Source organism: Sinocyclocheilus anshuiensis, unplaced genomic scaffold (assembly GCF_001515605.1).
Source record: "Sinocyclocheilus anshuiensis isolate Anshui unplaced genomic scaffold, SAMN03320099.WGS_v1.1 scaffold787, whole genome shotgun sequence".
NCBI classification, from domain to species: Eukaryota; Metazoa; Chordata; class Actinopteri; order Cypriniformes; family Cyprinidae; genus Sinocyclocheilus; species Sinocyclocheilus anshuiensis.
The window spans coordinates 409,951-423,890 of record NW_015548230.1 but is presented as its reverse complement, the minus strand read 5'-3'; the positions used below and the strand labels follow the sequence as shown (position 1 = coordinate 423,890).

Below are 13,940 nucleotides of genomic sequence, written 5' to 3'. Positions count from 1 at the left end.
AAATACTATTATAAACTAGGTTAGTGGATAATTCAGCAGCAAAAGTTACTCTACAAAAATGATGGGTTCACAATAATTGTATAAAATCTAAACATTTAGAGAAAAAACATTATTTAGTGAGGGAAAAAATAAAAGTAAATAGGTGTAATCTGGTAAAATGTTACACATTGCTCTATGTATTGTATTATAGCCTACATTCTTGAAAAACAAGTAAATATAATTATATATAAATATACGCAATAAATTAAATACATTTCTTTTACATTTATAGCACAGTAATGAGGCAGCAACATATGATAGATAAGACAGAACAAGAAAGGCTTTTAACAATCTTTCATTGTGCAAAAGTATTATAACATGAAAGGCTCCAATACAGAGCGGCACAAAGCGCTTATGCACATCCCGTGCGCAGAATAATGCGCTTGAAGCAACACAGAGTCACAGTGCGCAGCACTCTGCATAAAAAAGTTTAAAGCACAAAGGGAAGAGATATACAGTATGGAGGATGACTGACAGCCGCAGCGGAGAGAAGAGTTTATGTGAACTTGAATTTAACGACTTAAATATTCATCTGTACCTCAAAGGGAACTATGGAACGGCTTCAGAAGACTTGGAATATAGTGCATGAAAACTTGTGTCATTTTGAAAAAAATTCATTTGTATAGAAGCCCATTTCTGCCACATAAGAAAGAAAATTCTTTGGTAAATCATAATGGTGAGATAATTGTCATAATTATGACATTAAATGTCGAACTTTTGTGTTGTCAATATGGCTTTTTATGTCATATTTCTGACTTTTTGTCATAAATCATGCTTTGGTAAATCATAATTTTTTATGAGGCTTCCATAGACATTCTCAATTTGTATGGTAAAAAATATTTCATAAATATTTAAATTAAATATAAATTTTATATAATATCATGGCAGTATTTATTATATTGCATTTTAGTTAGGCTAATTTAAATATTGTATCAAAGTAATGATAGTGTAATGAAAATTTTTGCATTATCATCAAAATAATGGCACCATGCCAAAAAGTAAAATAGAATGTGGAGATAATTTTCACATTTGTGCAGTGTGATTCATTTTAAGTTTGCACAGGAATGACAGTCTGTGTGTGTGTGTGTTAGAATGTGGAGATAATTTTCACATTTGTGCAGTGTGATTCATTTTAAGTTTGCACAGGAATGACAGTCTGTGTGTGTGTGTGTTAGAATGTGGAGATAATTTTCACATTTGTGCAGTGTGATTCATTTTAAGTTTGCACAGGAATGAGAATGTCTGTGTGTGTGTGTGTGTGTGTGTGTGTGTGTGTGTGTGTGTGTGTGTGCGTGTGTGTTTCCTACAGCTGTCACACTAACAGATCCCATCCTAATGCCTGGCATTTCCAGTGCAGCACTGAAATTCCATCCAGCATTCCAACAAATGAGCGTCTCTGATTCCAGCTGATGTGTGTGTGTGTGTGTGTGTGTGTGTGTGTGTGTAAATTCCACAATTCTGTGTGTATTACAGGCTCTTCAGTATGTAAATATAACACAGAATGCTAAAGAGGATGTCATCTCCTCTCTGTGGAGTAGTAGTAGGCTACTGACATCAGTCCATTCATTGAGTTTCCATCTCTCTCTGTCTTCAGGCTTCTTCTGAAAGCAGGTATTGACATCAACAGAACCACTAAAGCTGGCACAGCGCTCCATGAGGCCGCCCTCTATGGGAAGACAGAGGTAGTGCGGCTACTCCTGGATGTAAGTTCATCTGGTTTTTGGAGACAACTCTACTACAGGGGTCGCCAACCTTTCTGACAATAAAGTGGCTTTTTACTAATATGTTTATGTCCTTTTTCCACACTGACTGTGCTTCTGCTAATGAACAGACAGCATTTACCCATCCTAATGTTTGTTTCATATGACGGCAGAATGGGATTGATGTCAATATCCGTAACACTTACAATCAAACAGCCCTGGACATCGTCAACCAGTTCACCGCATGCCACGCCAGCAAAGACATTAAGCAGCTCTTACGAGGTGAGATGCAATCTGACATGTATTTTAAGACTGCACTGACTGTATTTTATCTCCTTCAGCTGTCTTGTGAACTTGTAGTGTGTGTATTTGTGTCTAACAGTGTGTATGTGGAGTGTGTTTGTGTTCATGCTGCATATACACACAGTATATGAGAGTGTGTACATGGTGAAGTTTGTTTGTGTGTGTGTTTGGGAATGACCCTTCTTATGGGAGACAGATTTAAGCTGTCATTTCGTAAGCAGCCGTTTAAACTAAGGATTATATAACCTGCTGCTTTCTCTGGCTAGTTCTGAGTGCATGAAAGAGACAAAAGACATCTCCTGTGTGTGTGTTTGTGTGCAGATGCATACCACAAATCTGTGGGTCCCTCCTATGAAACATAAGACGGGGCCCCACCCACAAGTGCTGATGTCATATGTGAACATTGGTATCAGGATGAAACTGTAACAGTGACAATAATGCTATTTTGGGCAATTTAGCCTCTGTTTAGTACTCTTTACTAATGCTCTTTATAACTGTGGCCTTTAAGAATGCACTCATTTTAACGGTATCATGCGTGATTCCTGCAGGCATGCTTCTTAAAATTTAAACTGTGGTTCACACAAAATCCACCAGGCGATGCATGGGCTTGCTTGGGTTATGTTATGAAGTGTGTTCTGACACAATTTTCACAATGCAACTTGTGGAATTAACTTTACTGAACTTCCACAAAAAACAAATGAACGCTGAAGTCTAGCGTCAAACAAAAAGTCTTTGAAAACTCTCTCTCTCTCTATATCAATGTGACACATGTCCCTGACATTAATGAGTGGGAATGTGCCACTTTTGACATGATCTTCATGCATTCTGTAACATCTGCTGTATTTATTGCCGTTTTGTATGGGTGGATATAAATAAATATTTGAAGTGAATGTTGATATGAGACACTTATTCTGTTTGTGTCGTCTTTGAACTCAGGCAGTAAACAGACAGCTCTTATCACAATGAGCACAGACAGGCCCGTCTGCTTTAACCAGCGCCGCTCTGTGTGTGTATGTGGGCCACCACGCTTCCATAAACCTCTGACAGACTTGGAGAGTTAATTATTGATTCAGTGAGTCTGCTGTGTGTCCGTGTGTCAGCACATTCCTTCCACTGGAATAAAATCACAGAAATGACACGCTGGAGAGGTTCAGATGGCGGGACCTCACTAAACTATTTTTAGGAACATTAAAGGGATAGTTCACCCAAAAATGAAAATTCTGTCATTAATTGCTCACCCTCATGTCGTTCCAAACCCGTAAGACCTCCGTTCATCTTCGGAACACAAATTAAGATATTTTTGATGCATTCTGAGAGCTCTCAGACCCTCCCATAGACAGCAAGGGTACTACCAAGATCAACGTCCAGAAACGTAGCAAGGACATCGGTAAAATAATCCATGTGACATCAGGGGTTCAACCGTAATTTTACGAAGCTACGAGAATACTTTTTGTGCGCAAAAGAAAAAAAGAACTACTTTATTCAACAATTCGTCTCCTTCGGAGAGTATCCACTGAACGCAAACAGCGTATGTTGTTCTATGTCAGCTGCGTCACACGGATACGTTGTTTTACGTTCAAATCAAAGCACAAACAACGTAGAAAACATATCCGCGTGGCGCAGCTGACACAGAATAGCATACGCTGTTTGCGTTCAGTGGATATTCTCCAAAACGGCACCAGGGTGACGCGGAGGAGACGAATTGTTGAATAAAGTTGTTGTTTTTTTTCTTTTGTGCACAAAAAGTATTCTCGTAGCTTCGTAAAATTATGATTGAACCCCTGATGTCACATGGATTATTTTACCGATGTCCTTGCTACATTTCTGGATGTTGATCGCGGTAGTACCCTTGCTGTCTATGGAGGGTCAGAGAGCTCTCAGATTCCATCAAAAATATCTTAATTTGTGTTTCGAAGATGAACGAAGGTCTCACGGGTTTGGAACGACATGAGGGTGAGTAATTAATGACAGAATTTTCATTTTTGGGTGAACTGTCCCTTTAAGCTATTAATATTTTTGCATTTGCATGTTTATAATAATTTTCTCAAACAAATCCTCATAAATAAAAAATATAATGGGGAAAAGTACTTAAAAAATAATTAAGAAAATCAAGCACTATACATTACAGTAATAGTTATATAATTTAATATTATAATTTTGTGTCTACATTTTTTTTTTTTTTTAATGTTTTTTTATGTTTTTGAGCTAAAAATTTTTTTTATGTTTTTGGACAGTTTCATGAGATTTAGCAATGTATTGTAATGCACAGTATATGGTATCTAACTCTCTGAACTGTGAATTTCTGGTGTTTTGATTCAACAGATATCTTTGTGTGTGTTTTCAGAAGCTACAGGAGTTCTTCAGGTCAGAGCTCTGAAAGACTTCTGGAATCTTCACGACCCCACGGCCCTCACCATACGCGCCGGTGACGTCATCACGGTACGACCGCTTACATGACTTCATTAAAGCTCTTCACAGTCAATGTGTGTGTGTTTCTTTTAAGTACTACACCAAACACCTGTGTACCTAGCCAGTCTATTCAGCTAATGTTTCAGAAGCAGTTTCGCTTGAACCGAGGCCAGATTTTTCTCTCTCTTTCTCCTTCCACGAGTTCTTTCTGTTCATCGCCTTGGTTTTTTGAGGGCGCTAAAGATACACTCACAAGTGTTTCTTTGTGAACTCGAACCAAAATACATTTTCACACAGCATTGTTTCAAAGGAAATTGTGGGCAGAGTATAAGTACAGTTTAAGGGTCGTTTACTGGTGGGTTTAGAGATGTATTTCATGAGCTGAATGTTCTCGCTGCTGTTTTGTTGTTGGGCCTGAAGCTATTATATGTGTGTTTGCTTAGGGTGGACGGCTGGGGTTATGTTATCTAACTTTCAAAAGCTTTCAGATCATGCATTGTCTGAATGAAAAACTGTTGGATTAAAATCCAGCGGGTTGGGTTTGCAGCAGTTTTGGGTGAGATCACTGTGACGTTAATGCTGTGTTGTGATTGGCAGGTGATAGAGCAGCATGTGGATGGACGCTGGAAGGGCCACATTCATGACACCCAGAGGGGAACAGACCGAATTGGCTACTTCCCCCCCTCCATAGTTGAGGTCATCAGCCGACGCTCAGGTACAATAATCACCTGAATTTTAGCAGGTTGACCAAATTTTTGAAACTTCACAGGCCATGGTCATTATATGTTTTCGTTTGATGGATTTTATTACAGCCATTAACCCTGCCAATAACATTGTTTCCTTTACTGAATCAGTAACAGGCTGACATATGTAACATAGACTTGTCTATTTCTTCCATCCCGCTACTTCCCATGTAATAAATGTTCATCTCTAACCTCCATCCGCCTGTCACGACACGCCTCTCTGCCCACCCATAGGCAGCAGCTGCTCTCCAGGTCCGCCCTCAGTCCCAGCTTGAATCTGAGCGGGGGCGGGACCCCTCAAACTGACAACTCCTACACTCTTTACACCACTAACCCACACCTGGTCCTCCCACACGCCAACGGTCTGAGCGCCAACCCAGGTATACACACTCGTTCCCCCCTCTAAGGGTGCTTTCTCACCCATTTCTACCTGGTATTAAGATGTTTTCAGTGGTCCAATCAAAAAAGTGACTCGTACTGTTTACACTTGGATTTAAAATGCCTTTCAAATGCATCTCCTGTGAACTCATCTGTTCAGGTATTCTCGAGACACTCTCCTATTTCGTCACACTCTACATCACTTTTGCAGGAGTGCTGAATGCATTTTAGGAATACTATTGACTGAATGATCTTATGTTACTAGTAATTGGGAAAGGAAGCAAATGGAAAGGATAAAGAAAGCAGCTGCTGTGGTCTGTTCATTTTAGTATAATGCAGCAGAGTTTGAATCGTTGTTTTGGTGCATTTTATTACAACAACCCACAATGTTTGGTCAGTAGGCTATTCAAATGCATTCAACCATATGAGCTTCTACACTACAAAAGCAATCAGTTTAAATGCTTTTTTGACTACCTCTGGAAGTGGTCTAATGTGGACAAGCTCAAAACATTTTAGACCCCATTTACACCTGTTAACATTGTCCAGTTGTGATTGGATCGACGAAAAAATCGTAATACCATGTGCAAACAAGGCCTAAAGCTACTGATGCGAAACTGAGTCTGTTTGACATCAGAGATCAGTTGGTCTGAAATCACTTTTCTGAACTCTCTAGCACACCAGTGAATGGGTACACGTGTGTCCTCGCTACACATGGTCTGCTACATTTCACAATGGGTATGAACGCAATAGGTATGCTTATAATGTAAATAAAAACTACTGTAGGCTTACCAGAGTGAAACAGGATAAGGCAAGAACCCGGTTTTGAATCGCAGATTGTTTTGCTATTGTATGCCATTTGTTCATTCTAAACCAAAATAATCTTTCGTAGTGCAGCTTTAAATACTTCAATATCAATAGATTCTTAAAAATAGTTCCATGGCTTTTAAAGGGGTCATATGACATTGCTGAAAAGAACATTATGTTGTGTATTTGGTGTAATGCAATGTAGGCGTGGTTGACTCTTAACTTTTATAAAGAATATCTCTTTGGATTTGAGACTTTAGTCTTTGCAACTTTACAGATCTTCTTTATGCACCAAGAGCTTGTAACACTCCAAAGAGAAAGGAACAATTTAAATTGCATCATATGACCCCTTTAATAGAGGTGGGCAGTTTGACCAAAATCTTATATCAAGACTAATCTGTAATGATTTACAGATCACAAAATATTTATTTTTGCTTATATAAATGGTTTATATATTAAATAACCATGTGGTATTGCGGTTTTTAAATAAGTACATTTTATGGATGTAAACCAAAAGATTCATCATTATATCATTAGTCATCGACAGTCATTGGCAGTTGGGGCAAATGGTTGATTATGGACCCTAGGTGGGCTCATGGTTCTTCTGTACGACAGATACAATAGAAACACTGTCTTTGCATATAAACACCATGCAGTGGCACACACTCATCTGAAGCCCTGGGACGCACACACCCTTATTTCCCGCCCACAAGACTGAGGCCAGTGGCCCAAAAAGTGTTTGTGTCCACTAGGTGGGCCTCCCAGCAGTCTGTCCCAGCACATGACCCCCAGCTTGGAGGACGTGTGGGTTTTGCGGAACTCCTGCGCTGGTAAGAACCGCTGCACTCCCCTCCTCTGAAACGCTCCTCCCCTGCGCCCCCTACTGGCTGTCACCCCCTCCTGCTGCAGACAGACCCTCTGATTGGCTGGCCTGTCGGACGCCACACAGACCCAGTTGGTGTGTCCGTCTCCAGATGTTAAGCCCCTGTTAGCGTACTGCGAACCCTCTCACTCCCGTAGCAGAATGTACTGTAGGTTGTGTGCTGTCATCTGTAAACCCCATCACCACATGCCTGTGGCTTTGCCCTGCTACCCCCACCCCATCCTGCCTGCTGCTTGAGTAGAAATCCAGCCCCTTGGCACAGTGGGTACAGTGTCCTCACAGCTGTGGGGTGGCACACTGGCATGGCAATGCAGACGGCTGCTGTGATGGCATAATCGCGGTCACATTATGATTGCAATAACTCTCTGGACTAATGCCTCTGTCTCTCTTGCAGCTGGGGACAGGAACAGTGTGGGCAGCACTGGCAGTGTTGGCAGCACCCGCAGTGCAGGCAGTGGCCAGAGCACAGAAAGCAACAGCGCCCCCAACGGACCGCAGCAACACGCCACCAGCCCTGACACGAGCAAGGTAACCATTCACTCAGAGTGCTCTGTTCGGTCACAGGCATGATGCTTTGAAAGATACACAACTTCCAGAGTTCAGCCATACATTTGTCGTTCCAATGGTAACTAAAGTTTTATTGCTAAGGTTTCTTCTGACATTTCATCTTATTTTACACAGGCAACACCTTCGGTTGTGGATTTCCTACAGCCAGATCTTAACAAACATCCAGACACACCCACAGGTAAAAGAGCTGCCTGTGCCGTATTTACTGTGTGCATCTGTATACAGCGATAGTATTTGGACACATAAAATTTATGAACATTACTGCATTAGATAAAATATCAAACCAAGTTCCTCTGATAGGACACCTGTGTGAACTTGAGGATAACTGACTTCAACTTAAAAAATGGCAAAACACCAGCTGATTCAAAGACACTGAAAATACCTTCAAGTGAGTCTTTGTGCATATATAACATGCGTATACATTTTGCTGTTTTGAAGGAGTTCCTCGCAGACCTGTGCTGCCCACACAGAGGGCAGGAGAGCAGGGTTTCTCTCAACAGTTTGTGCGTCCTCAACAGCTGCTGGAGGGCAAGGTCAGAAAACACTATTACAGTTAAGACTAAGGTAGACCTGATAATATTTTGATATGGCAAATTAATTTTGTATTGTAAAAATATAAATCTGTTTTGTACACAGCAGGATGCAAAGTAAAAATCTGATTTTGCCGTAAAATACCTTAAAATGTCTATTAAAATATCCTGCATTCTGTTTGCTACCTGTCATGTCTCATGTCTTTTATCATTGTCAGGATGCTGAGGCCATCTATCAGTGGCTGAGTGAGTTTCAGTTGGAGCAGTACACTGTAAATTTCATCAACGCTGGCTATGATGTACCTACCATCAGCAGAATGACCCCAGAGGTACGTTCAGAGAACCAATGTTTGGTTGCTTTGAAGAGAAGTGCCTCTCATTCTTGTTGCTCCAGCTAGAGTTGATGTCGATGAAGTATTTTGCCATTTTTTCAGGATCTCACGGCTATTGGTGTGACTAAACCAGGTCACCGTAAGAAAATTTCTCTGGAGATTGGCAACCTCAGCATTCCAGAATGGCTCCCAGAGTACATACCAGTAAGTCACTATACGTTATAGTATGCATACACGTGTCTCTATGGTGTTATCTTCAGTTCACTCACAGTTAAAACTCATCTCTTAGCAGGATCTTGGGGAGTGGCTGAGCGCCATAGGAATGCCTCAGTATCATAAGAAACTCTCTGAGAATGGCTATGACTCGATAAACATTGTCCGAGATCTCACATGGGAAGACTTACAGGAGATTGGCATCATCAAACTAGGTGAGTTTAACCTAAACATGGAATTAAAGTACATTGTGGTGGTTGTAGTTTATATATAGGGTTACCAAAGCCAAAGAAAAGCTAGAAATAGCTGGAAATGTAAAAATTGTGTGTTCTTTTTATTGTAACGGATTCCAGCTAGTAAGAGCTGTGCTGGTAAACCTCACTCCCCTGATCTCAAGAGGCGCACTAGCGACTGATGCTAGTGGCTATGGTCTTTAGCGCCCTGTTAGCACACCTGCCTCCCATTCCAGAAATGCCGGCTCCAATCCCACTTGGAGCGGGGTGAGTAGAACCGGAGGGGTTACATTGGTGCCATGACCCGGATGGGAGTGAGGTTTAAGGGGGTGAGTATAACGGACACCAGCTTGTAAGAGCTCTGCAGGTAGAACTCACTCCCCTGATCTCAAGTGGCACACTACAGGCTGAACTCTTTAGCATTCTTGCTAACGCGCCTGACTCCCATGCCGGAAATGCCAGCTTGAATCCCGCTCGGAGCAGGGCGAGTAGAACCAGAGGGGTTACATTACTTGAAAATGTTTGTTGGCTAAATATTGGTCTTGTGTACAACAAAACCTGCTTTCACACTAAAGCAAGCCAAACTAAAGCAAGTGTGATATGTAAGAAAATTATTCTTTTGAATTGGTTCTTTTAAATGAATAGGTTGTACTTGTTCACACTGGTTCGGATGATTCATTATTAGAACCGAATTTGAATGATTGTTTAAAAACCCTTATCCAGTGGTCATTAACAATAGACAAAGCCACGAAAAATTGATGACACATGGGTCAAAAAGTGTGGAAACCCTGTATACACTTCACCCTCCATCCATCTTGTCACATTTATTTATTTAACACTTTATACTGTATGATAGATTTAAAGCAAGCAGCTTTAGTATTTAACATGAAAAAAACTGTGTCAGTGTCGCTTTCAGTTAGAGTTACAACTTGATTTTCTGCTAGGCCATGACCTTGACAAGGACATTTTCATTTTTATTCCTCTGGCGTGATTCTGGGTAGTCCCGCCCACATTTAAATCTGATTTGTCTTAAATACTTTTCCAAATGACTGTATATTCAGCGTCAAATATGGCCTGAGACTGTGTAGGTCACGCAACATTATATGTATGTATGTTTATGTATATATATATATATATATACTGTGAAGTATATCCTGTTGTGTTAAATTCATGTGTGACACGTACAGTAAGTGTTAAGTCGGTGAATATGTGTGTGTCTCTAACAGGTCATCAGAAGAAAATGATGCTTGCAGTGAAGAAGTTGTGTGATATTCATAAGGCTCTTCTGCAGGCAGAATCTGGGCAGGGCACACTGTGGCGCAAAACCCCCGCAGCCCTGGACCTGGTCACTATTGAGCCACCTCCTGAGAGCGGCGACCTCCCCTCACCTCACACGCCCAAGATGATGACTTTCCAGGACAGTGAGCTAAGTACTGAGCTACAGAGCGCCATGTACTCCCACTATCGTGGCTGTCAGGAAGGGCTGGCCATCAAGAACGCAGTAGGAATGTCTTCCAGTCAGGAGAGCATTGACACACGCTCTCGAGGCTCCGGACGCTCTCAGGAGCCCCCCAGCACACCGTCCTCCACTTCTGCTGCGACCCCTTATAGCGGCTCCCGAGAGAGTTTAACCAGCCCAGACAGCAGTCCTGCTAAAGAGCGCAACATTCCAGAAGGCCGTGACCAGGTCCCACGTCCTCAGCTACCACAGCAGCTGCCATTCAGTGCGTCCACAGGCTTTAAATACCCCACGGTGCCTGCCAAACCCAAACTGAGCTCTGCTCCTTCTCCACAAGGCTCTCCTGCTCACAAAACCCTTAATTATCCACGTTCACAATATAACAGTGCCACGCTTGACCGTCACTCTCCTAATGTGACTAAGAAGCGCACACAGAGTCTGTCCCGGTATGCTTTGTCGGATGGTGAACCAGATGAAGAGGATGATGAAGCAGCTCAGCTAGCCAGCATGGCCATGCCTTCGTATGCCACACTGAGCCGCAAGCCTACCCGTGGCCAGCTGGCACGACTTCAGTCTGCCCCCGAGCAGTCCGTCAGCCGAAGCCACTCTTTTGCCATTAGGGCTCGACGTAAAGGGCCTCCTCCACCACCACCCAAACGCCTTAGCTCCGTCAGCAGCAGCAGCAGCACTAGTGTTGAAACTGTTTCTGACACTCCAGCATCACCTTCTGGAGGAGCTGAGAACGGCAGATCCGGGACCGTAAAGAGTATTGCAGCTGCATTAGAAACGGTCCTACCTGTGCCTACGGTGGAGCTCCTTCCGGAAACCACTACAGCTGTTTCCAGTACCAACGAAGGGTTCAGACGCAGACCTCTGAGTCAGAGTGAATCCAGCCCAGTACCCTCCAAAGCAGATACTGATAGAGCGACAAAGTCTGACTCGGAAGAGGAGGATGCAACAAAGGATTCAGGCCTGGAGAGCTCATCCTCGCCGCAGAACAGCTCTAGTGAGTGCATCCCTTTTGCAGAGGAAGGCAACCTCACTATCAAACAGAGGCCCAAAGTTGGCGGGCCTCTCAAGGCGGAGACCACTTCTGAGTTGCCAGAGAAAGCCAAACCAGCCAAAACCCCTGAAGTGCCAGAGTTCAACCTTAAAGAGTCAGACACAGTGAAGAGACGACAAAAGCCAAAAGAGAAAGAGCAGCCAAACCCAGCGTCCGACAGCAGTGCAGAAAGCACGTCAGTTTTAGAGACTCAGGGCACGGTGAAGCTCCGCATCAGTGAAACAGATATGAGTCTGCCATGTGTGGAGCTTCCAACCAAACCAGTGAAAGCACCTCCAACTCTTGCTCCCAAACCTCCCAGTCCCCTGAATCCAACACGGCACGCCTCTAAACCAGATCCTGCTCCTATAACAGGTACAGCCTATAGATACGAATAAAGCTTGTCAGCTTTTTTTTTTTTTGTAGGTTTGACAAATACTGCTCTGATTTATAAATGGTATAATTTGGTAGATTGTCCTTATTACATTAAAGCTAAGAGCAGCAACATTTTGCTAGTAAGTTACAGTATATGCAGAGGACTGAAACTTTTGCATTTATTCGTGATTCTTGTTCTGTCTGCAGCTGTCGGCTCTAGCGTGACACTGAGTGTTGTACAGAGTGTCGCCTTTGCAGGACCTCATTCTCCAATCCCATACTCCCCCTCGCCAGAGAACACGGTTCAGAGTGCAATATCAGGAAGCCTCCAGGCTCTGATGGAAGGGGATCAAGGGTCAACACTGAAACATCAGAGGCTGGAGAAGACCAGCTCATCCCTGGAGGAAGCACTGAAGGCTGTGGAGAGAAAACTAACTCTGGAGAACAACAACGTGGGGTGAGAGACACTCTCCACCAGCTTCCACACTTACAGGAATAAATCTCCAAAAATGATTTTGTTTTTATTGGGGGATTATCAGAATTTTTCCTTTAAATGTCATGGTTTTAAATTGTCACTAATTTATTTACCCACTGTGTCTCTTTTAGCGTTTCTCCCGTAGTGAAGTCTGCAGGGAACATCCTGGATGACATCGGGAACATGTTTGATGACCTGGCTGATCAGCTAGATGCTATGCTGGATTAAAGATTCTCATGGATGGAGCTGTTTATTTTTTTGATGACCCAGAAACAGGAGGGTAGATATCTACGTATAGCAGCATGGTTTCTTATAATTCAGATGGAGAGCAGAGATGAACTCTTTAACACAAAAGTGGGAACCTCCACTGATCTTCATTTATAAGGACCACACAGATATTTATGGACCAGTCTAGATGTCATCTATATTTGTTTGTTTATTGTAATTCCAGCGGCTAATCAATCAGCATATATATTTGTTTTTCTGGTTTTTTTTGTCCTGTCATTGTTTTTTTGGGATGAACTGTGGACTGAACTGTGACCTCAATGAACTTTACATGACGGACCCAGATAAAAGAAATGCACTTAGGAGAATCATTCCTAAAGCAATATAGATTTCAAAACACTACACTGATTCAAAACATTTCAAGAAAGACTAATGGGATAGTTCACCCAAAAAGTGACAATTCTGTCATGATTTACTCACCCTGCCTTGCTGTGAGACTTTTGAATAAACTTTATGCAGCTCTTTTCCATACAGCAATAAGTTATAGTGACCTGCTGTCAAAACAAAATAACACATGATGACAATTTTCGTTTTTTGAGTGAACTGTTCCTTCAACATAACTACTTTTCAAAGCATTTAAGCTCTAAAAAAGTAGCTTGTGACATCCATTTCAGCAGGTAAACAGCCTTTGGGAGGTTTGGTGCTTGTACCCTTTTTTTCTTAATGACTTTGCAGATTTGCAGGTTAAAATACATGACTGACATTTATTTTTGTATGAAAGTGTGGTCTTAAAGGGAACATGATGAAAACAGTAACACTGCCTTAAGTGACTAGAGCAGCATCAATGTACAGCAAGCAATTCAGGTTTAAGTTACCACAAACTAGTCTTTAAACTTAAATTAGTCCAAATAGTATTTAAACTTTATCAGAATATGTATATTGTACACTAAAGGTATATTTGATTGGGAAGCAAACCTGTTTGTTGTACCAAAGTATATGTATATTTTTATTCAAATGTTGGATAATGTTAACACTATCAGACTTGTCTTGCAGCTAAACTAATGAAATTTAACCCAGTGGCATTTCCCCTTTGCACATAATTTGATATGATGTATCTGATGTGGAATATTTCCATGCTGTTCTTGTGTGCCATACGTTTAAATAGATGTTTCATTCAGGTTCTGTCTCCCAAGTAACTGAGATGTAATTAATGGCATTTGTACAACTGAA

The 13,940-nt window shown here is 41.9% G+C and overlaps 1 protein-coding gene across 2 annotated transcripts in view; it reads left to right on the top strand.

Moving 5' to 3' along the window:
* The window catches only part of LOC107654588 (caskin-2-like), a 59,379-nt gene extending 45,439 nt beyond the window's left edge, over window positions 1-13,940 (top strand). For both annotated transcript variants that reach the window (XM_016441734.1, XM_016441735.1), the window contains 13 exons: window positions 1,634-1,742; window positions 1,913-2,021; window positions 4,387-4,481; window positions 5,049-5,166; window positions 7,654-7,787; window positions 7,941-8,004; window positions 8,265-8,359; window positions 8,575-8,685; window positions 8,791-8,892; window positions 8,978-9,116; window positions 10,361-12,010; window positions 12,218-12,467; window positions 12,617-13,940. In XM_016441734.1, the coding sequence (XP_016297220.1) occupies window positions 1,634-1,742; window positions 1,913-2,021; window positions 4,387-4,481; window positions 5,049-5,166; window positions 7,654-7,787; window positions 7,941-8,004; window positions 8,265-8,359; window positions 8,575-8,685; window positions 8,791-8,892; window positions 8,978-9,116; window positions 10,361-12,010; window positions 12,218-12,467; window positions 12,617-12,713 (3,073 nt within the window). In that variant the 3' untranslated portion in view covers window positions 12,714-13,940. The remainder of the gene's footprint in view (window positions 1-1,633; window positions 1,743-1,912; window positions 2,022-4,386; window positions 4,482-5,048; window positions 5,167-7,653; window positions 7,788-7,940; window positions 8,005-8,264; window positions 8,360-8,574; window positions 8,686-8,790; window positions 8,893-8,977; window positions 9,117-10,360; window positions 12,011-12,217; window positions 12,468-12,616) is intronic.